Raw genomic sequence first — 24,210 nt, 5'->3', positions numbered from 1 at the left:
TTCTTGTCTTTTGTTAGTTTTTGATGTGATCTCAGACAGTGGACAGTGACACTCTTGTTCCATCAGTTTATTAATTAACCATTTTAATGGGTTTTTGGATTACACTTCCCTGCACATGTATTTTGTACCCCTGGTAAAGATGAGTAAAATGACTAAAAAACTTCACATTTTGGGGAATTTGCTTAAATTTCACTCTGATCCAATGTTAAATTAAAGTACATTTATTTAGAATCATCATCAAAAAAATGAATTTTTGCCCATTCCTTAATTTCTGATTTTAATATGATTTATTGTTCTAACATTTTACTTTAGAATTTATTTTGATTATTACTTTGAGTAGATGCATAACCTGAACTTTAACTACATAGTTAAAGAACATGTCAGGATATTTGAGAACATTTGTTTTTCCTCTGAGGGTGCTTGGGTGGTTTCTGAGATCTGGTTTCAAAGCTCAATCCAGGATAAAAATGTTGATAAAAATAAAATGCATATGTTTTCCTCTACTGCACCACTAATGGTTGAATAGTATATTAAATATCTAAAATCAAACTTTTATAACCTGTTACAGACATAAATAGCGTTTTGCTATTAGCAGAAATAGCATAATCAGCTAGAGTGCCCACTGGCATAATTTAAGCTAAAATTAGTGTGATTTTCTTACCCCCGGTTGACTATGCAGAACAATCTCAAAGTGATCCAAACATACAATATTGCAACCTTTGCACCTAGTCACTGGTCTGACACCTACTTAATTTGGCAGGATTTCAGGCAACCTATGCACACTCAGGAAGCTCTGTTAAATTTGTTCTTGTTTTTCTTTGTGCCAAACCTGTAAGTTGTGCATTAGTCACTAAAGCATAATAACACATTATCTCCCCCCCCACACACATACAGTTTAATACATACATACACTTAACAGCCCACGCAGTAATTATAGACTGCATCTTAGATTTCTGCCATGTGCTCTTTTTTTTTAATTTAGGAAACATCTGGTAGTTTCTTCTTTTTGGCATATCGTTCCTGGTCACCGTATATAACTTATAATGTACCAGAATAAAAAAGCAAATAAATCACATGGCCATTAATTAGTCAGACGAAGCCAATCAAAATGTAAAGAAAAAGCCATTATATCTCATTTTTAATGACACAGCAATCTTTTTGCATGAGACTAATGAGTGACAATTCTCCAATTTTCTTTTTACTGCTAATTTTCATTCCACTCCTGACTTCCCTGCTAACTTGATTCCAATTCCACTACAACCACTAAACTTGTAGACTAAACTCAGTCCCAATCCTCCTTCAGATGTCTTTCCTTCAACTCAGCCCCCTCCAACTTTCAATGAGTTGTTGTTTAAGTGGGTGGGCTAATGTGTTTCTGCTATGTGATTATGGTGTATTACACTGAAATAAGTGGAAGAATTTGTCTTAGCTTTCTTATTATACGTCAGAAGTTAGCATTTAACCCTTGTGAAAGATGCACATCGTGGTTTTTAATGTTACAATAAATTCTGCAACTGTTCTTTTTCTGAATTATTAGAATGCAAAAATATTTTCTTTTTTGTCCAAAGAAAACATGTCCGCCATAAATTAAAAGCTGCTGGAACACGAGTGTCACTGTCCTCAGTCCTCCTACTTTAAGCTTTTAATTATTATTTTTTTTAAGTAAGGACTTCAACATCTGGGACTAGTAGAAAAAATGCTCTATTTTCCATTCTAAATATGCAATATATTACACCATTTGTTATATATAGCTGCAAATTACACTGCTCAAAAAAATTAAGGGAACTGTTAATCATCACAGTATAATACGAAGTCAGTTAGTTAAACTTCAGGGATCAATCTGCTCAGTTAGGAAGCATAAGCGATTGTGAATCAAGTTCACCTGCTTTGATGCAAATTAAAGTGACAACAGGTGCACCAGAGACGCAACAGCAAGACAACTACCAAAAAGGGAATGGTTTTGCAGGTGGTGGCCACAGACAAATACTCTCTCCTTATCCTCCCTGACTGATTCTTCTCTAGTTTTGTGTTTTGCTAGTGTCCTTGTCACTACTGGTAGCATGAGGCGGTAACTGGTTTGCACAGGTTGCACAGGTAGTCCAGCTCCTCCAGGATGGCACATCCATACGTGCTGATGCAAAAAGGTTTGCTGTGTCTCCCAGAACAGTCTCAAGAGCATGGAGGAGATACCAGGACACAGACCATTACACGAGGAGAATGCCGTAAAATGGCATCAACCCAGGAGCAGGACTGGTACCTGCTCCTTTGTGCGAGGAGAAACAGGTATACTCACAGCTCGGAACCACAGGTACCAAGATGAAATAAATACTCATAGCCATTGTCAGACCTTAGGTGGTGCAGTGGGCCCTGGGTTCCTCCTGGTGCAGGACAATGTCTGGCCTCATGTGGCCAGAGTGTGTAGCCAGTTCCTGGATTATGAAGGCATTTATGCCATTGAATGGCCCTTACGTTCCCCAGACCTGAATCCATTTGAGAACCTCTGGGACTTTATGTATCAGTGGATCCAACGCTGCCAGGTCGCACCACAGGCTGTTCAGGAGTTCACTGATGCCCTGATCCAAGCCTGGGATGACATCCCCCAGGACACCGATGTGTGATTTAAGTGTTCCCTTAATTTTTTTGAGCAGTGTATTTTGCAGCTGACATTATTGTTTGTGTAAAAGCCATGCTGTTATAAAAATAACATTTTCCAGAATTTAACAGCTAATAATCAGATACACATTATGACCACCTCCTTGTTTCTACACTCACTGTCTATTTTATCAGCTCCACTTTTTGTATAGAAGCACTTGGTAGTTATACAATTACTGACTGTAGTCCATCTGTTTCTGTACATACTTTTTTAGCCTGCTTTCACCCTGTTCTTCAATGGTCAGGACTCTCCCAGGACCACTACAGAGCAGGTATTATTTGGATGGTGGATCATTCTCAGCACTGCAGTGACACTGACATGGTGGTGGTGTGTTAGTGTGTGTTGTGCTGGTATGAGTTTTTAAACAACTCACTGTCACTGCTGGATTGAGAATAGTCCACCAACTAAAAATATCCAGCCAACAGCACCCCGTGGGCAGCGTCCTGTGACCACTGATGAAGGTCTCGAAGATGACCAACTCAAACAGCAGCAATAGATGAGCGATCGTCTCTGACTTTACATCTACAAGGTGGACCAACTAGGTAGGAGTGTCTAATAGAGAGGACAGTGAGTGGACACGGTATTTATAAACTCCAGCAGCGCTGATGTGTCTGATCCTCTCATACCAGCACAACACACACCACCATGTCAGTGTCACTGCAGTGCTGAGAATAATCCACCACCTAAATAATACCTGCTCTGTGGTGGTCCTGTGGGGGTCCTGACCATTGAAGAACAGGGTGAAGGCAGGCTAAAAAGTATGTAGAGAAATAAATGGACTACAGTCAGTAATTGTAGAACTACAAAGTGCTTTTATGTGGTAAGTGGAGCTAATAAAATGGACAGTGTGTGTAGAAACCAGGAGGTGGTTTTAATGTTATGGCTGATCGGTGCATTTATAATTATTTGTAATTAATTATGTTTCTTGCATCAACTTTCTGGCCTATTCTTCCAGTTGTGTGAATAAGATTAGATAAAAACACACAATAACTGCCATAATGTATTCTGCCTGGCAAATAAAAATAAAATAAAAATGAGAAACAAAGTAATGAAATAAAGTACCAGTAATGAAAACGAACCATACAAACTATACTTTTATGTAAGTTTAAATTGATATTTTATAGAGATGGATGCTGTGTGAGAGACTCAACAAAGGTACAATTTAATATGCAGCAAGGACCTATAACAATAAAGGGTATACATATATTAATAAAGTTATACAGTAGATGGCAATAAAATTGACATCACAGAAACTGCATACCATATTTTAAAATGATTATGTAACACACTGAACAACAGCTAATACAAATACAACCAGAATAATCATTACAATAAATGTTAAAGGGACCTTAATTTTACAACCAAAACTTTTAACATCTTCTCATGTAATAATTTAAGGTCAGAAATCAAATGATTTAATTAAAAATTTGCACAAACTGTCAGGTTTTAACCCTCTGAGTTTGCAGGGCGAGGCAGACAGGACAGTATTGTTTAGTTAGGTTTCTAAACACTTTTTAAATGGGTTTAGTTAGCATCTGTTTAAGTGGGGTTCAGACAATGTTAGGAATGTGTAGACAGAGGTGGAATTTGGAAAGTTATTCCAAATTGTAAATGGTTATGTTAGTTTAGAAATAGGTTTATGACTGAGAGCTTCTTTGTTGGTTTAAATCATATGGCAATCCAATTGGAATATGGTATTTAAAAGGGATTTATTAAGGTTAAAGCTCTCATTGTTTAAAATGGGGTTGGGTTTGTTGTTGTTGTGGTTACATGTTGGTTAACCTGATGATTTTTACTTTATAACTTTCTGGTAGAAAGAGCGTAAGGCTTTAACCCTTTGAGTTAAGAGAAAAAAATTATAATAATAAATCCTCTTCCTCATGCTCCTCCCTCTTTCTCCTATTTTTTTCTTTGGCTGCTTCTGTATTTTTAGTGGTCATCACAGCGGATCATTCTGGTCCGCATATCTTATTTGGCACTGTTTTATGCTATATGCCCTTCCCTAGCCATTGGGAGGTGAACTTGCCAGTGCACTCTCATTGGTGGCCGGTTTGAAGGCCTATTAAAAAAATAATGACACTGTCACATAGGTAATTATAAATCAGTTGCATCTGCTTTGGTGCAATTGAAGTTTTTGAACTGTGGCCAGAGCACCTTAAAGAAACCCATGTAGACACAGGGAGAACATGGAGAACACTCCACACAGAAAGGACCCTGTCTGCCCAGCCAGGCAATCAAAAACAGGTCCTACTTGCTGTGAGGCAACAAGGCTACCCACTGTGCTATCGTGACACTCCACAGACAGTTACTCTCTCCTTATTCTTACTGGCTGATTCTTCTCTTGTTTTGCATTTGTTAGTGTCCTTATTACTACTGACAGCATAAGGCAGTACCTGCTGTCTTTTCAGGTTGCACAGATAGTTCAACTGCTCAAGGATGGCACATCCATATGCAAGCATTTTTTTTCCTACTAGTACAGTTTCAAGAGCATAGAGGAGATACCAGGACATGGGCCGTTACACAACAAGACTTGGGCAGAGCCATAGGCATCAACCCAACTGTTTGAGGAGTTCCTTCCGGTGCAGAAATGCCCAGAGTGTTTAGGCAGTTCTTGGCTTGCAAAGGCATTGATTCCATTGAAATGTCCTCACATTCCTTAGACTGAATCCAATTGAGAATCTCTGGGTGGTTATGTATCAGTGCATCAAATACTGCCAAGAAGAACCACAGAAGCGTCTTTCAAATTATCCCACCAAAGGAGGATGGGTCACTGCTAAGTCTGGTTCCTCTCATGCTTTCTTTCTGTAAATTTAAGGGAGTTGTTTCTTGCCACTGTCACCCTTGGCTTGCTTAGCACAGGTTTTTGGTCTGTCAGTCCTGAATTTTGTAAAGACGCTTAAGGACAATGTCTATTGTAAAAAGCACTGTACAAATAAGCAACCAGGAGCTGTCCACTGATACCCTGATCTAGGTCTGAGAGGAGATCCCCCAGAACACCATCCACCATCTCATCAGGAGCATACCCAGATGTTGCTGAGAGTGCATACATGCACACGGGGGTCATACACACCACTGGGTCACATTATTAGGAGTTGCCATGATAAAATTCACTCAAATTGTATAAGCTTGTCCTTTCAAGTTTTTTTTTTTTTTTTTTAAACTTTTTTAAGTGATTTAAGTGATATTTTACTAATCCTGTTCTAAGTTGCTAATTAAGCATTTCAGATAATTTAGTGTTCAAATTTTATATCACATCCAAGAATTACAGAGAATTTTTAATTGACTGTTAATTTAACCTAGATCTAATGACTTACTAAGTCTAAAATATCTTTACATTGCAATTATACTTCACATTTATACATGAACAGATGCTCTTTAGGTTGGATATCGCTGGTGTTCTTCTAGAGATGTTGACTATACCATTTTTATTAAAGAGAAATAGGAGGCAACATGGGCATGAGAACTGCAAAGGACAAAGAAATTGAGAAATGAACTATACATGCATCACAAACAAAGGGGCACATGGACACAGGGTTGGGTGTTGGCACTCAAAGGGTTAAAGTTCAATCAATTTCATGGTTATTATTTAGTCCCTTTAATATTTAAAGATATTATTTAGTCAGAATGTGAATTAGAACTGTTATTATCCAAACATGCCCCTATAATTCAAATAAATGATAAACAATTTCAATAGCCAAGTAAACTGTAATGAGGGACACTTGGTTAGACACTGCAGGGAGGTTAGGGGAATGTTATGTGTGGATTATAATAGGGTTAATACTCTGAAGAGGTGCAGTCCCATTTCAAGCTGTAAAAACTTAGCATTTTGCAGGAAAACCATATTTAGGAGTAAACAATGTTTACCATGCTACACATACCAGCTGTGCAGTGCACAATAATCATTAAATGGCATATGAATTCTGTACTTATGAACATTATAAACATTTATGATATATTATCTAATCAAATTTATTTTCAGGTCTAGCTAAAGCCTTTATAAATACCTTTTACAAATTTTGTATTAATTCAAATATACAAGGCTTGTTTTATAGTATGTGTTTGACTTAATGATGTAGGGTGACACTATATAATAAAGTTTTTTTTATTATTTTGGTCAACCATGGTTAAATAACATATTTAGTGGATTTTTAAAGTATAAATAGCTAAATAAAATCTGCTAATGTAAGTGCACAATTACTTTTATTTTATAAAAGAATGAATAGGTAATTTTACAGTAGTAAAATCTCTTTTCAGCTACCTTATTGACTATGTCACATTTTTAAGTCTCTTTTTACCTACCTCTGCAATGATTCCCTAAATCTTTGCCTTGGGAGGGTGTTCTCTTTATTTACTGCTGCCCCAAATATACCTTTGGTGATTGTGACCAAAAACTAAAATTTTTATTTCAACAATGTAATTGTACTACAAAATGTCAGGTTTTCAATGTGTGATTTCAATATGTTTTAATTGTCCCTAACTGATCCTTAATTGTCACACTATATTAGATTTTTGTTTTTTTCTATATATATATGTTTATTTAAAATGCCATCTCTAGATTGGAGAGCATATGCTAAATGGAATATGAAATGTGGTGACAAGATTTTCTTTCTCCACATAAACTCTGCCTTTTCTCATGCACTTTCAGTGACTTGAGATAGTAAAGTTTATCAAACGTATTCAGCGGCATACTTGACTTTGGTTACAGTACCCACTTAGGGAAAACCTGCACTAGAGGGCATGTTATAGGGAAAGCTATAGGGCATTGCATCTCATTTGTTTCAGTGTTTTTTCTCTTTCCATTGCAAGGGCACTTTTTTCACTTAAAAGGCCATCTAATGCCAAGTTCACACTACACGACTTTCCAAGTTATCAGGTCGCTGTACAGTTCACACTACACAACTGGATCTCTTGTAATTGGGAGTCTTTCAAGTCAGTGTGCATTTCACACTACACGACTGATCGGAGATAGGGGGTTTCACACTACACCATCTATCACCAACTGGAATCACAGGCGAGCTTGTCTGGTCTCCCAAACTACGCTTTGTCACGAAAACAAATGTGAGAAGTGACGAGGGGTTTAATGATACCACGTCCAAAAATGCACGTCAACAAGTAGCGAGCGATCAAAGTTTGTGCGCTGATGTGTAGCATAAAAACAAAGAGGAAAAATAAATTAATCTGAGTGTATTTGGCTTGGATTGTTCTATAGTGAGTTGGAGGTTAATTACTATTTTTGCAATGCAACGTTGGTGTTATGTTTTGTAGAGAACGATAAGATTAGAAATAGTGTAAAACTTGTGTGTGTGTCGATGTATTCTGATATAAACTAGCTTGTCAAAAAACTGGATCCGAGTTGCCCGACTGGCAATGAGTGCTATGTCGAACAGCCAATGAGAACGCAAGATATGGTGTGAGGGGAAACGTAGGGGAGGAGTGTAAAAGGTGGGACAGGGGCATAATATCCCGATAAACTATATTATGCCCCTGTCCCACCTTTTAACACTCCTCCCCTACGTTTCCCCTCACACCATATCTTGCGTTCTCATTGGCTGTTCGACATAGCACTCATTTCCAGTCGGGCAACTCGGATCCAGATTTTTGACAAGCTAGAAATCTCTCTTTGGTCGAGCCGCTCGGATCGAGTTGTTAAGTAGTTTTCACATAGCAATCGAGAGCTGAGTTTCAATCGCTGAGTGAACGCCGAGTTGGTCCCGAGCCGACAAATCTAGCGCCGACCAGTCAGCGAGCGAAAATCAGGGCAAAAAAAAGTGTAGTGTGAACTAGGCATAAGCGAGCACTCCAAGAGTTTGGTTTTATCATCAGAAAAGCACCCACAGAAAATGTCAAGTTTATCTTATTATTTTTTGTGATGGGTATCCATTAGGAAACATTCTTACACATATAGGGTGTGTTCGAAAATCTAATGAGCTGCCTTGCTGTCTTACTGCCTACATAGGCAGCTGCCTCAGTAGAGAGGATTCTAATAAGTCAATGACTTATAAGTCAGGTTATTCGAACCAATGGCATGGGGTGGCACAGCGCGCTAGCATGTCAACTAACATCTTCCTTTCGTGTACCGAAAATGGTTAAATTAGCTGACAAGCCCGAATTTGCAAATAAAAACACTTGTGCAAGTTTATACAAGTTTAAAAACAAGAATAATTTATTTATGTTTGAAAGTAACTACATTCGTTTCTCCGCCCCGTCAGCCATGTTTTTTTAAATTTTTCTGTGAGAGAAGAGCTGCCGCACTGAATGCTGGGATTGCCTTGATCACTAAGGACGCTTCCGATGCTCACTCGTTCTTGAGTCAAAATAACATTGAAATGTTAAAATGCCTAACTAGTGAGGATATTAAGGCATCTAGGATTTTGAACAGCCTCCTTCTCAGGAGCATGCGTAGGATGATGTAAAATGCTGTCTATGTAGAGAGCTCCCTAGCTTTTGCGAACACACCCATAGTGACACCCTTTGCAGCACTGCATCACATTTTATCTACTGGAGGGGCGCCTTTCTAAAGGAGGAGCACCTAATTGTGCACTTCTTCATGTTTTCTCAGCTGTAGTACCCTGTACAGCACTGCATCTCATTTTGGGGACATCTCATCAGTAGGACACTGTCAAGTAGGGGCGGAAAAGAATACTCTTTATAATGCCACCCTTTTCTATTGCAAGCACACTCGTTAGGACATATTATTGATTTTTCTTGCTCTAAAGGGCATATCATAATTCATAGCAAGAAAGGCACTTGTGATGCACATTTTCTCTATTAGATGGGCACTTGATAATTGTTTTCCATATGAAGGGCGGCCATTAAGCCACTTTGTCTAGTTTTTTGCCACTCTAAAGTGAAATTTAACAATGCTTTTTCAACCATGGTGGCACCAGGTGGGTGGGGTTGATGAGACAGTAATGTTATAGAGCATTATATAATGGTTCAGGCAAGGGACCTAAACATTATAATTAACTACTATATGCTTTGAGTAAGAGATATCAGACCCTAGTCCTGAAAAGCTACATTACTAAAGAGTTGATCTATGATCTATGTCATGTAACACAGCTGATTCAACGCATTTCCTAATTATAGGCCTTTTTATATGAACTAATGTATTATGAATACAGTATTCATAAGAGGTTATTTGTATTTAAGCTTAAGGCTCAAAATTGTTGCTGGATGTGTGTAATATATTTTAGTTATCAGTGATGTCCTAGACAATTGCTTGACGTATTTTACTATCCTTTATTTCTTTTATTTCTGTCTTTTTGTTTGAGCATTTGTTGACCAAATAAGACGATCAGTTTTTTTTTAAATTTTTGCCTGGAAATTACAACCAGCTATGTTGGGTCTGCCCCTCTTTCAGAGATGTGGTTAATTAGATGGTTAGGTTAAGTGGGATTAATGGAGTTTATTACCTTTGTCGAGTAGCCACTCGTCTACTACCCGACCAAGTCTGTATGGAATTCTTTGTCTGGCAATAGCCAGGCGCTCATTATCAAAGTTTCCTTTAGAGAATTTGGGGAAAAGAAACAAAAACAAAAGATTCAACAATTTGATCTCACTGTCAAACAATTTAGGAATAAACATTTTAGCAGGTTATGAACATTTAAAGTTACTTTTTTTGTTAAATTTTGTTAGAAAATTAATAAATTTTATTTAGAAAATGATTTGAGTCATTTATTTATTACATGGTGAGACATTTATGTTGAATTTAAAATTTCCATACCTTATTAAATAATTATAGGACAGTCACATTAAATATAAGCAAATAACAAATCTGCAGTACATTTAATTACACATTGCAGTATGTAATGATAAACAGCTTTTCCATAGTACACAAGAAACATATTTTCTGATGTTTTTTATATCAATGCATTAATAGCAGTGTTTTGCTGCTGTAATTATTGCTTATTAAATATATTTGTGTTTGACTTTTAAATACTGATTGTATTACCACACCAAAAAGTGCACAGCTGCTCAGGACAAGTGAGAATCCCCGTACACACATACTGACAAATTCATGCAGATACACTTAGATTTCTTTGTGACTAGAGACGCACAACAGCGGTCGCAGAATCTAACAACAACAACAACAACAACAACAAAATATCTACATAACCAACAGCTATACAAGGTTATAACACATAAACATCACACTCCTAATAAAACTGTTTATTCCTAATATTTGAAAACACAATATTAGGGTTCTATGGACCCAAACATATATATAGGTTTAGATAAACATTTATGGTGTAATTTATTTATTTATTTTCTATTTTTGCATTTTTACCCCATTTCCCTCCCAATTTAGCATAGTCAATCTGCTGCTGGTTCCCTAGTGGTGCCCAAAAAGGTGGTGACTTGACTAACACACACTCCCGCCGATGCATGTGCAGTCTACTGATCCCTTCTTATACACCCACACCTTGGTGGATTTGCATGTGAGGCCGGCTTCGCGCACGGCAGGCCACGGCCCGACCGCTGCGCTCCTCCACTGCTGTGCAAGCGCCCTGGGCAACCAGGTTTCTTTTACAGCCCCACCCCTCTGGAGGGCACCTTATCTGCTGTAGGCATTAGCCAATTATGCCTGCTAGAGGGCGCCCGGCCGACCGGTAGCAGAGCCAAGACTCGAACCTGGGAGTTTAGAATCTCTGCGCTGGTGTCCTGAGTACCCTATGGTGTAATTTATTAATATACGTTTTATATGGCCTGCAGTCCATAGATAATAGTACAAAATATATAGAACACCACATTCTAAAAATGTAAGAATTTTAGTGTATTCGTACTACTCTGTCTTAAACACTGCAGGCAGGCCAGTCCAGTACGCGTACCCTCTTTTTCTTCAGCTATGCCTTTGTAATGTGTACAGCATGTGGTTTTGCATTGTCTTGTTGAAAAATGCTTGGACGTCCCAGGAAAAGATGACGTCTTGAAGGCAGCACATGTTGCTCTAAGATGTCAATGTACTTTTCTGCATTAATGCTGCCATCAAAGAAGTGTAAATGACCTTTGCCAAGGGCACTGACACAGCCCCATACCATGACAGACATCCCTTCCAATATTTCTTTGAGGTACATTGTTTTTAAACATTTCAATCATTTTCTCACACATTTGTTGACAAACTGGAGATCATCTGATCATCTTTGCTCATCAAAGACTCAGCCTTTCCTGGATGCTGCTTTTGTACCAAACCATGATTACAATCATCTGTTGACATCACCTGTTTGGAATCACATCATTATTTAGTTTTTTTACCTCATTACTTGTGCTAAATTACCCCCATCCCAACTTTTTTTGGAATGTGTTGTTGGATGTTTATTAATAAATGAAATGAAGTTGAGCAGATAAAACATACAAAATATCTCACGTTCATCCTGTCTGCAATCAAATAAATAACTTTTAAATTATCTTTATGAGGGCTGCAAAAGGTCTGAATACTTTCTTTGCCCCAGTGACATGAGACTATACTGCCCACAGGGGTATCTGTTCTAATGCTCAGTGACATGCACAACCACTAAGAAACGACAGAAAGCATAGATAAAGGGATTAGAATGAAAGCCAAGTCACCAGCAATAGCAGCTGTTTAATCCACCAGTATAGCAACTCAGACTTTAAAAAAACCCAAGAAGGAGAACTTAATCACAACGGTGGCTGCTAAACAAAGAACAAAGGCTGACTACCACTCGCACGCCTGTTGCTACCTGTGCCAAGTTCAAAGGAATGTCTGTGCAAGAACCAGTGAAAAAGCTAAGCCTAAGGCAACCCCGCATACCAGATCCACAGGTTGCTATTTTCGGTTTGTATAGACTTTAACATACTTTTTTTTTAGATGTACTCATCCAATTTTTTTTTTCTTCAGTTATGTTTTGTTAGCTGGCAGTTTTGATTAGACTCAATTAGGACTAATATATTTCATTTTACTTTATGATGTGTCACGAATCCAGCCTCTTAATGCTCCTGGTGCTCATATTTATGTGCTACGCCGCTCTCTCCAGGAGCACATGCTAGAGGAGTGTTAGTTTTCACTGCCAAGTCGACGCCCCTTATCATGATTGGTCCACTGCTATTTATCCACAGCTGCACCTTGTTTTAGGGATAATGTTCAGAAGACTTAAGGAAGCAGCTGTGGATTAGTCATTGGGGACTATTTTGGTTTGTCATGATTGTCATGCTTTTGGTTTTCTTCGTGTTGGTTTGGTTTTGTCATGCTTTTGGTTTGTCATGCTCATGTGCAGTGTCGTAACTAGGAGCCCCTGGGCCCCAGTGCAAAAAATAAATTTTGGCCCCCCTCAACAAATTTCATATATATACCTGTATATATATATATATATATATATATACTGTATATATACAGTATATATATATATATATATATATATATATATATATATATATATATATATATATGCTCGTCTGGCGGGGATGCTACAGGTCTTTTGCTGCGTGCTGTGGTGGAGTTGTGGGAATAAAGGCACACGACTAGGTAGAGTTCACTAACTGTTTTGTCAGGACTTCAATGAGTGTTACAACACTTTAGACTGCCTAGCTCCAGCACCTGAACTTCAATACTGGGGTCATACGATGAGTCTCATACACTAACTAACTGCAGAGCATCCGAATGCACATTTATAAACCGGATGCTGCATTCTGATTGGCTGAGCTGAATGTCACTCACATATCGCCGCTACAATATTGTAATATAATAATAACAACCTGGCAAATGCAGCCAATGGGGAGCAGTGCAGTGGGGGGGTTGAATTCATGTCGTGGAGGGCCCCCCACCCCAAGCCATGGGCCCCAGTACATGCCCCTGCTCATGTGTTGGTTTGTCAGGGTTTCAAGTCTTGTCTAGTGTTAGCCTGTTAGCTTAGCTTAGGATCTAGTGTAGTTTAGTCTGGTTTCTTGTGTGTTTAGATTCATGTTGGCATTCAGCGTAGCGTCATGTTTAGATTTAGCATTGTTAGCTTAGCTTAGAGTGTAGTGTAGTTTAGTCCAATTTTGTGTGTTTAGTTTAATGCTGGCATTTAGCTTAGCATAGATCATGTGTTAGTGTGTCTTGTTCAAACCTGTCTTGTGTATTTTGTTATTATTAAACACTGTTAACACATCTTTGTGTGTGTGTCCGCCCTCTCGTCTTGTCTAGACGTTAGATGTTACATGATGTAATTTGCAACCACTAAAATGAGCTTATTTCAGTATTAAATCTCACTTTACCCTGTGCAGTTTTGGTGTGGTAACATGAAATCAGTTTGATATTTGTAAATAGCAGCATAGAATACAGATACTAACACTTTCTAAGCTAACAGAAAATATTTTCCTTTACACACAGTTCAGTGGAGGTGAACCTGCTCAACCACAGAGGGGGAGAGAGAGAAAAAAAGAAACCACTATATTTATCTCTGTAATAAACTACAAGTCCCATCATGTCTGGCATGTCCATTACTTAAACACACCTAAAGCTCATCCCTCACCTTATTACTCCCCTTCAAATAGCTTCCTTCTCCATGGGCTATTTGCATAGCTTCCATGTATTCTTGATCTGTTCTCTCCATGTCCTTTCAACGCATCTTTATTCTGCTTTATTTATTGGCTATTTTTAATGATATTTTAATGTTTTTGGGTTGTATTTGTGTTCTTTAGTTTAGCTTTAGTTTAGTTTAGTTCTTTAGTTTATTTAGAATTTAGTTAGGCATAAGCTACACTCACTGTCCATTTTATCAGTTCCACTTACCATATAGGAGCACTTTGTAGTTCTACAATTACTGACTGTAGTCTATCTATTTATTTACCTACTTTTTTAGCCTGCTTTCACCCTGTCCTTTCACCCTGTTCTGTGGTGGTCCTCACCACAGAGCAGATATTATTTAGGTGGTGGATGATTCTCAGCACTGCAGTGACACTGACATGGTGGTGGTGTGTTAGTGTGTGTTGTGCTGGTATGAGTGGATCAGACACAGCAGCGCTGCTGGAAATTTTAAATACCGTGTCCACTCACTGTCCACTCTATTAAACACTCCTACCTAGTTGGTCCACCTAGTAGATGTAAAGTCAGAGACGATCGCTCATCTATTGCTGCTGTTTGAGTTGGTCATCTTCGAGACCTTCATCAGTGGTCACAGGATGCTGCCCACAGGGCGCTGTTGGCTGAATATATTTTTGGTAGGTGGTTATAGCTGATCGGTGTATCTATGCTTTTGCAACACTTCTAGAACAAGCATTCTATTTATCCTTGTTCCGGAGAACCTTTTTATCAGAGGATGCTGTGCTGACCTGTTACTGAGGATGTCACCCTGCCCCTCTTTCTAGTACCTGCTAGAAATGTCACCCCACTTCCAGTGCCTGCTGGGGATATTAATCTGATCACTGACCCTTCTGCCCTATCTGCTAACCTGCCTATGTACAGGCCCCTTGGGTTTTACAACACCTGTCCTGAGCTGGCAACAAGCATCCAAAGGATGTTAAAACAAGGTCGCTGGGATTCCAAATGGTTGTCACCTTGCCACAGACCAGGTTCCACGCTCTGTTGCATGGTTAACCAGTCTCTTGTCTCCTTCATAAATTCCAGCTGGTCCTCTGCCGTCTTCACCATTTCCAATTGCTCCCCTGTCCCTTTTATTGGTTCCAGCCAGCTTTCCAGAGGTCTTGCTGATTCCAGCTGACTGTCCTGTCCTGTTGCCAGTCCCAGCCAGCTCCACTGAGCTTTTTCCTGGTTCCAGCTGGCTCCCCTGACATGTTGTGACCCTGCTGTTTTCCCTGATATGTTACCGGCCTCTGCTGGCTTACCTGAAATGTTGCCGGCTCCTGACGCCTGCCCGACCGAGAACTGTTGCTGGCCCTGTCCTCCTAACCTGTTCCCTGTTTTAATGTTAAACCAGTCTCTAACCACCCCAAGCAGCAGAGCAACTATAGCCGGTTCCACCTGCATAACCTTATTATAATAAATAACTCGTTTATATATCTGATGGAAAGTAATCTACAGTATGATGGAGTGTGTGAGAGTTTGAGGGTAATTATAGATTTTTTGAAAATGCTTATGTAGAAAAGGATTGTTTAACACGCCTTGACTAACACAGCATACATATTAACTATCATAATGCATATTAATAATGGGTGGAACTCGCCTAGAAGTGCTTTTAATTCAGGGTGCCAATGTTTTTTGTAAATTAATTCTTGAAGCATACATAATAGATTTACTTTTACCATTTGGGCACTTCTTCTAGTAAAATATTAATGTTTACTTTGGAGATAAAGTTTTGTTTTCCCCCTTGAATTGTTGGATTTAAGACGCAGCAGTAAAACCTGGAATGATAGAAATGGTATTGCTTACATACACAGACACAGGACTAAGTCATTAGTGGACACTATGCTTCTTTAGGAACCTGGATTTTTCACTATTAGACTGTGTCCTGTTTTTTTATTTTTTATTTTATTTTTATTTTTTTATATACAAACCCCATTTTAAAAAGCTTATACTTATAAAATGAAATAAAAATAAAAATATGTAATTTGTTATTAATCTTTAACTTTTTATATTAAATCTGTTTTTACTGACCAAATTATAAACAAATTTGATGCTTGCTACACAAAAAAAAAAAAAAAAAACTTTACTAATGTAGGACAGTTGTAGCCTAGCGGTTAAGGCACTGGACTAGTAATACAAAGGTCACCAGGTTGCCAGGTTGCTGCTGTTGGGCCCTTGAGCAAGGCCCTTAACCCTCAATTGCTCAGATGGTATACTGTCCCAGTACTGTAAGTCGCTTTGGATAAAAGCGTCTGCCAAATGCTGAAAATGTAAATGTTATCTTTCCTATTAATGATACATTCTAATAGTTCAGGTAACTAAGTACAGTATACTTATTATTGCATTGTTTTTGCTTGATTTAAATATATGCAAGTTAATTTTGCACCCCTATACTAGGAAAGATATATGCTTTTGCACCTTTTATTGACAACATCTGGATAGTCTTTTTGTTCTTTTTTTTTTCTTTACACAGAAGACTCATGTCTATTGGACTTGTCTGACCAGAGTACTTGTTTCTCTTGTCTTGGGCCAAAACAGGTTGCTGATTTCTTGATGTAGTTTTTGGAAGCATTCCTGAGCCTATACTGCTATATATTTTGTAGCATGGCAATTTCTATTGGAATGTATTCTGAGGGCTCAAAGGTCATGTCCTTGTCCTACACTGACTGAGATTCATTATTTGCAATCTTGTGTTGAGAAATGTTTCTTGAAGAAATGTATTGACCATTATTTTATAGATTTCAGGTGTTGGCTTTTGGTTTTTGAAGATAATCCTTAGTTTATAGCCAATAACGATAACCTCGGCTGTTACCAATTCATCTGCTAGCTGTGGAATATTTCATAAACTTACAATTTCAATATTATGTTGACACTCTCCCAACTTTTTTGGGCATAAAAATATATATTTTTTTATTTACAAAAACAATCAAGTTTGTCAGTCAAAACATTGATTTTTAAAATAAATAAATAATAATAACAATTAAAATAAAATAAATTTTTTAGAAGAGCAAGTTGCAAGCAAGATAAGCTCTTGATCAGATAATGGGTTGAGTAATGAATGAGATTAGATTAAAGATTTTTGTACTTTTGTCAGTAAAGTAAATGATTAAGAAATTTAACAAATCACAGATTCTTGATTCTTGCATTAAATGAAATGTCCCAACTTTTTTCCAAAAATGGGGTTTGTATTTTATTTTATTTTTTTAATTTATTTAATTTATTTTTTATTTATTTGTAAGCTCAAACATTGTGGTGTTTGGATGGCACAGTGGTCTATTACACTAGGCCAGGTGTAAGCCAAGTGGACTTCCTTGGCCAGAATAGATGTTGTGTAAGAGGCAGAGGTTAAAAATGTATGGGGGTGATTGGACAGGTTGTTAATTTATATATGAAGACTTTATTTGCAAATACTGCTATTCTTTAAAAAATAAGCTGACTGAGTTGAACACATAGTATATTCTAAACCCAAAATGTGTTTTGTATTTCATTGTCAAGGCATTATAAGTTCACATTAGTTCACACAAAAATACATTTTTAATAAAGTTTAATTTTAAAAGTATAAGTACAAAACCCAAGCAATTAAGTCCAAAAACCTAAAATCTAAGGTTTTCCCAGGACCAGAGTGGCACCAATATTTTTGAAAAGGAGGAAGCTTTTTGTGCCCTTTTGTGTTGTTTTTATCTTAAATTAGATGGAACATCTGAAATATTTAAATGTGATAAATTTGCCAAAAAAAAAAGAAATCAAGTAAGGGGAAATACTTTTTCACAGCACTTTATAGCCCCCTGCATTAGTGGTGTTTTCATAGAGTTACCTATATCTTTGGCACCAAAACACCCCAATACCATGAAAGGGATTGGATTTTAAATTTTACATTTTTAAATATACAAAACCCAAGCATTTAAGTCCAAGAGCCTAAAATCTAAGGTTTTCACAGGACCAGAGTGGCACCAATAATTTATACTAAAATATACTAAAATATTACCACAATTACCCCTTATTACAGAGATAAAGGATCACTATGATTTTGTAACACAGAAATAATATGGATTACAAATTGACATGCATATGGTGTTTGTAAATTGACATGCATTGTTCTATGCCATTAAATAGAAAGGCAGACAAGTTGTGCTCTATTTTATTTGATGATGTAAAAAATTATTGTATTCATACAGTGGGGGAAATAAGTATTTGATCCCCTGCTGATTATGTAAGTTTACCCCCTTACAAAGACTTGAACAGTCTATAATTTTTATGAAAGGTTTATTTTAACAGAGAGAGACAGAATATCAACAAAAAATCCAGAAAAAAAACATTAAATAAAAGTTATAAATTAATTTGTATTTAATTAAGGGAAATAAGTATTTGATCCCCTACCAACCAGCAAGAATTCTGACCCCCACAGACCGGTTATGTGCCCATGAGGCACACAAATTAGTCCTGTCCCTGTATAAAAGACTCCTGTCACAGAATCAGTTTCTTCCGTTCAAATCTCTCGACCACCATGGGCAAGACCAAAGAGCTATCAAAGGACGTCAGGGACAAGATTGTAGACCTGCACAAGGCTGGAATGGGCTACAAGACCATCAGCAAGAAGCTTGGTGAGAAAGAGACCACTGTTGGTGCGATAATTCGAAAATGGAAGAAATACAAGATTTTTTTTACATTTACATTTTCAGCATTTAGCAGACGCTTTTATCCAAAGCGACTTACACAATGAGCGGAACACGATGAGCAATTGAGGGTTAAGGGCCTTGCTCAGGGACCCAACAGTGGCAACTTGGTGGTGGCAGGGCTTGAACTGGCAACCTTCTGTTTACTAGTCCAGTACCTTAACCACTGAGCTATCACTGGCCCTACCACAAGATCACAGTCAATCACCCTCACTCTGGAGCTCCATGCAAGATCTCACCTGGTGGGGTAAGAATGATTCTGAGAAAGGTGAGGTCAGTCCAGAATTACACGGGAGAAGCTTGTCAATGATCTCAAGGGAGCTGGGAGCAGAGAAATGCTGGATATGACCCCAAGAACACCATCCCCACCGGGCATTTCTTTGCCTCCAAACACGGCGAGTGGAGTTGATGCCAAAGAGCTCAATTTTGGTCTCATCTGACCATATCACATTCTCCCAAGCTTTCTCTGAATCATTCAGGTGTTCATTGGCAAACTTCAGATGGGCCTGTACATGAGCCTTCTTGAGCAAAGGGACTTTGCGGGCACTGCAGGATCTCAATCCATTACGGCGAAGTGTGTTACTAATGGTTTTCTTGGTGACTGTGCTCCCAGCTCCCTTGAGATCATTGACAAGCTCCTCCCGTGTAATTCTGGACTGACCTCACATTTCTCAGAATCATTCTTACCCCACCAGGTAAGATCTTGCATGGAGCTCCAGAGTGAGGGTGATTGACTGTGATCTTGTATTTCTTCCATTTTCGAATTATCGCACCAACAGTGGTCACTTTCTCACCAAGCTTCTTGGGTCTTATAGCCCATTCCAGCCTTGTGCAGGTCTACAATCTTGTCCCTGACGTCCTTTGATAGCTCTTTGGTCTTGCTCATGGTGGTCGAGAGATTTGAATGGAAGAAACTGATTCTGTGACAGGAGTCTTTTATACAGGGACAGGACTAATTTGTGTGCCTCATGGGCACATAACCGATCTGTGGGGGTCAGAATTCTTGCTGGTTGGTAGGGGATCAAATACTTATTTCCCTTAATTAAATACAAATTAATTCATAACTTTTATTTAATGTTTTTTTTTTCTGGATTTTTTGTTGATATTCTGTCTCTCTCTGTTAAAATAAACCTTCCATAAAAATTATAGACTGTTCAAGTCTTTGTAAGGGGGTAAACTTACAAAATCAGCAGGGGATCAAATACTTATTTCCCCCACTGTAATTCTGAATAATGTTTATGTGATAACTGTGATGTTTCTTTTTCTCTCTCCCTCTTAAAGCAGTCAAAATAAAACTACATTCATATTTCTCCACTGAACAGCTTTCACTTAATAAATAAATAAAGGTAAACAATCCTACATTAATGAGTCATCAGTTCCTACCTGATGGGAAGCGTTCAATGACGGGCTGGTTGTCCACCTGTAGTGTCGCATTACCACCACTTCTGGTAAAGCGCACCACGTGATATTTGCCATCACTGACCACCACCCCACTTTCCTCGATTGCTATGTCATCTGTTCCCACGTTGAAAATTACGCCGATCTTTCCTCGTTCCTGAAAAAGACAGAAAAATTAATTTAAAGTTATTTTTTTAAATATTTTGTTTATGCATTTGTTTTGTTTCTCCCCTTTTTTTCCCTTTTAGTGCATCCATTTGCCTGATTGCATCATGCTTCCTGTCCACCAATGCGGACCCCCTCTCCGATTGAGGAGAACGAAACTAACCCACGCCCCCTCCAACACGTGTGCAGCAGCCCTATGCATTTTGTTACCTACACTTCATGAGTGCAATGTGGATCAGCACTGTGTACGGAGAGACACACCCTGACAGCACTCTTTTCCCGTCTTTGTGCAGGCTGATGTACTCGAGATCCCAGCTCTGTGTTCCAGCATGTGTTTTTACTGCTGTGCCACCTGGCTGAGTGGACCATTTAAAGTTATTTTTACACTGTGTAGATTTGATTTTGTACATTTCTGTAACCACCCAAATGCAAGATTTTTATGTAAATTTCTTGTATACTATAGAAACCATATTCATACAGTATGTACTCTTGATATTTGACCATTTTTGTCAAACCATGTTTTCCAGTCCTTGCTTGTTGTGGCATCAGCACAAGAGCTGTATATATACAGGGGCATACAGGACTGGGCTTTTATAGTCAAGCAGCTACACATAAGCCTAATACATTTCATTCATTTCATTTTTGGCATCAAGCAGACGCTTTTTTTTATCCAAAGCGACTTACAGTACTGTGACAGTATATTGTGTAAGCAGTTGAGGGTTAAGGGCTTTGTATAAGGGCTCAACACCAGGGCTTGAACCAGCAACCTTTGAATTACTAGTTCAGTACTAATCACTGGGCTACAACTGCTCTATTATCTGACAACCTCGGAGGCCGAGTGGACTTTACATTAACATTTTCAGCATTTAGCAGACGCTTTTATCCAAAGCGACTTACACATTGCAAATAAATTAAAACAACAGACTTCTTTTTAAAGTTCAATACTAGCTTTACCTTTGAGCAGTTCATAAATAATCATTGTTGTTTAATAATTTCCATGGAATGTAAAAGTGGCTAAATCTATTATAAGCAAATGGGATAAAATAGTAAGTCTTATCATAGGCAGTTTTATACTCTCTATCATCCTACCCAGATTCCTAACCATTGCATAGTGTCCTCCTAAACATTCCAATATGAATAAAGGCTTTTACAAAACATGATTTTATTTATTTACGAGTGAAATTATAGCTTAAAAATAAAAATCTGCATTTTAACTAGTTACACCGTCTTTGGCAGCAATGAAATTTTTTTTTACTAAACATTAAACATTAGATGAAAACTGACATCTTTTAAAGTACATTTAACTTCTCTTCTTTACAAAACTGCATTACGTCATACATACTCAAACCCTAACCCTAGATGTTTAGACTTGAGTTGCTTACAAGATCAAGGCATGGACACAAAACAGCTTTGACTGTTCCCAGGACCACTGTGGCCTTAATATTTTTTAAAATGGTAAAAGCCTTCCTTTAGTTGACCACCTGGCAAAATTAGGCATCTGGGCAGAAGGGCCTTGGCCAGGGAGGTAAAATGAGCCCAACAGTAACTTTAACAGAGCTTTGAAAGTCCAGTTTGAATTTGAGAATACAAAGCAGGGAATTTATGACCATTCCTCTTTATAGAATCTCTCCAGAGCGTCCAGGGTCCTAGAACCTCTCTTGTGCTTACCATAGAAGTTAACTCCAATCCAGTATAGTCCAGTCCTTATAGTGCTTTATCATATGGCTGATATACATTTTGAATAAATAATTTTCTTCAATAATGATCATTTAAAATCTGGATTTTGTGCCCTTTTGTGTTGGAACATCTGAAATATTTAAATGTGATAAATGTGCAAAAAAAAAAAAAAAGCCACTCAGGTGGCGCAGCGGTAAAAAGACATGCTGCAACCAGAGCTGGATTCTGAGTACCTTGTATCGAATCCAGCTCTGTCTTACCGGTTCGAGGCTGAGTGGCTGTATGAGCAACGATTGGCCAGTTGCTCAGTTGGGGGGTGGGACAAAGAACCGGATGTGGGTCTCTCTCTGACAGAATGCGATTACGACCTCTGTCGGCTGATTAGAGGTGCCTGCAAAGAGATGAGGAAGAGTGCCCTTAGGGTGTGTCTCTCCGCATGCAACGCTAGGTGGCGCCAAACTCATCAATGTGTGGGTGGCAAAAATGCATCCGGCTGCTGCCCATGTTTCGGAGGGGATATGAGTTAGCTTCGATCTCCTCGGTCAGGGCGGGGTTCGGCATAGACAGAGAGGAAGCACGATGAAAACTGAACAATTGGATGCGCTAAAAAGGGGAGAAAAAAAGGGAAAAATAAAAAAAAAATACTTTTTTACAGCACCCTATAGCCCCCAGCATTAATGGTGTTTTTATATAGTTACCTATATCATTGGCAACAAAACACCCCAATACCATAAAAGACCCTGGATTTTAAATTCCTTATATACAACATCCATTTTTTCAAGTACAATTTAAAAGATGGACATTTATATTTACACTTAATCACTTTATCTCAAATCAGTCAATCTTAGACGGGTTGAGCCCGGATAAATCCTTAGCATGCTCCATTAATTCCTGTTTAATCTGTAATTTCCCTAGCATCAAAGCCATTGTATATATTTATCCATATGTTAACAGAAATGCAACGTAATGTGTGCAGCATGTAGTTTTGCATCATCTTGTTGAAAAAATACATGGATGTCCCTGGAAAAGATGACGTCTTGAAAGCATCATAGGTTGCTCTAAGATCTCAGTGTACTTTTCTGCATTAATGCTGCCATCACAGACATGTAAATTACCTTCGCCAAAGGCACTGACACAGCCCCATACCATGACAGACCCTGGCTTTTGGAATTGTTGCTGATAACTCTTTCTCTTGCAAAAAAGAAGCCTTATGTTAACCATGTCCAGAAGTGGCGTAAATTTTCTTGGCCTTCTAGGCATCTGGGATGGACATCACAATGTGAATGTGTATTGTGGTCACACCGCATCCATATTTAAAAAGAAATCCTACCTGGAATGCTGATTCATCTGACCTAAAATCACTGTAACAGTTAGCACATGGAAGAGGTGTAATACTGTGCAATAAGTTTATGTAGTAGACAGTTATTTGAATGGAGGCTTAATGAGCTGTATACGTGTCAGGTGGAGAAAGATCATGTGATGTGGGTATGGTCAGGTGATGTCTGTTCATTCATGTTAATTTCTTTTTCCTACTTCTTATCTGTTTCTTTTTTAATTTCTCTGTTTTCCTATGTAGAGTTTATGCGAATGTGCTGTAACCATTAAAACACTTCTTGAAACCACATTTGTGGTTTTTAAAATGCTTTTCACATTTTCCAATCAACAGATGAAGATGAAGGTGCATTTGTACAATGAGTTTTTCCGAAGACCAAATATGGGACTCAAATGAATTGCTTGTCATCAATGGGAGTATACTAAGTATACAAAAGTAATTAGCATAGATGTTTGACAAAATTTATAATTCGGGCTTAATTAATACAGTTTATCCAGAAACAAAGTGTGTGGGTGTCAATGTGTTGAGCTTCTAGGCCTGCCCAGTATGATTTAATGCTTTGCATTGAATATGGTGATGGTTTCTCTTGGCAGCAGTGAGTTTAAAGATGTGAGGATTTAAAAAAGAATAAATAGGCTAGGGTGGAAGCAGAGAGAGATATCGATGGCAGAGAGAGAGAGATAAATGCCATCAGAATAAAAAGATGGCTAAAAGTTTGTCAAGGTGACTGCCAAAGATTACTGCCGATCCATACAAATAAGATTCAATCCAACACACCTCACAGACTGCTGGC

The 24,210-nt window shown here is 38.2% G+C and overlaps 1 protein-coding gene across 2 annotated transcripts in view; it reads right to left on the bottom strand.

Annotated features, from left to right (window-relative positions):
- The window catches only part of nrxn2b (neurexin 2b), an 810,738-nt gene that overhangs the window by 14,546 nt on the left and 771,982 nt on the right, over positions 1 to 24,210 (bottom strand). For both annotated transcript variants that reach the window (XM_063008256.1, XM_063008257.1), the window contains one exon: positions 20,228 to 20,399. In XM_063008256.1, the coding sequence (XP_062864326.1) occupies positions 20,228 to 20,399 (172 nt within the window). The remainder of the gene's footprint in view (positions 1 to 20,227; positions 20,400 to 24,210) is intronic.

Source organism: Trichomycterus rosablanca, chromosome 14 (assembly GCF_030014385.1).
Source record: "Trichomycterus rosablanca isolate fTriRos1 chromosome 14, fTriRos1.hap1, whole genome shotgun sequence".
NCBI classification, from domain to species: domain Eukaryota; kingdom Metazoa; phylum Chordata; class Actinopteri; order Siluriformes; family Trichomycteridae; genus Trichomycterus; species Trichomycterus rosablanca.
The sequence above is the reverse complement of the archived record's forward strand: the minus strand, read 5'-3'. Positions and strand labels throughout refer to the sequence as shown.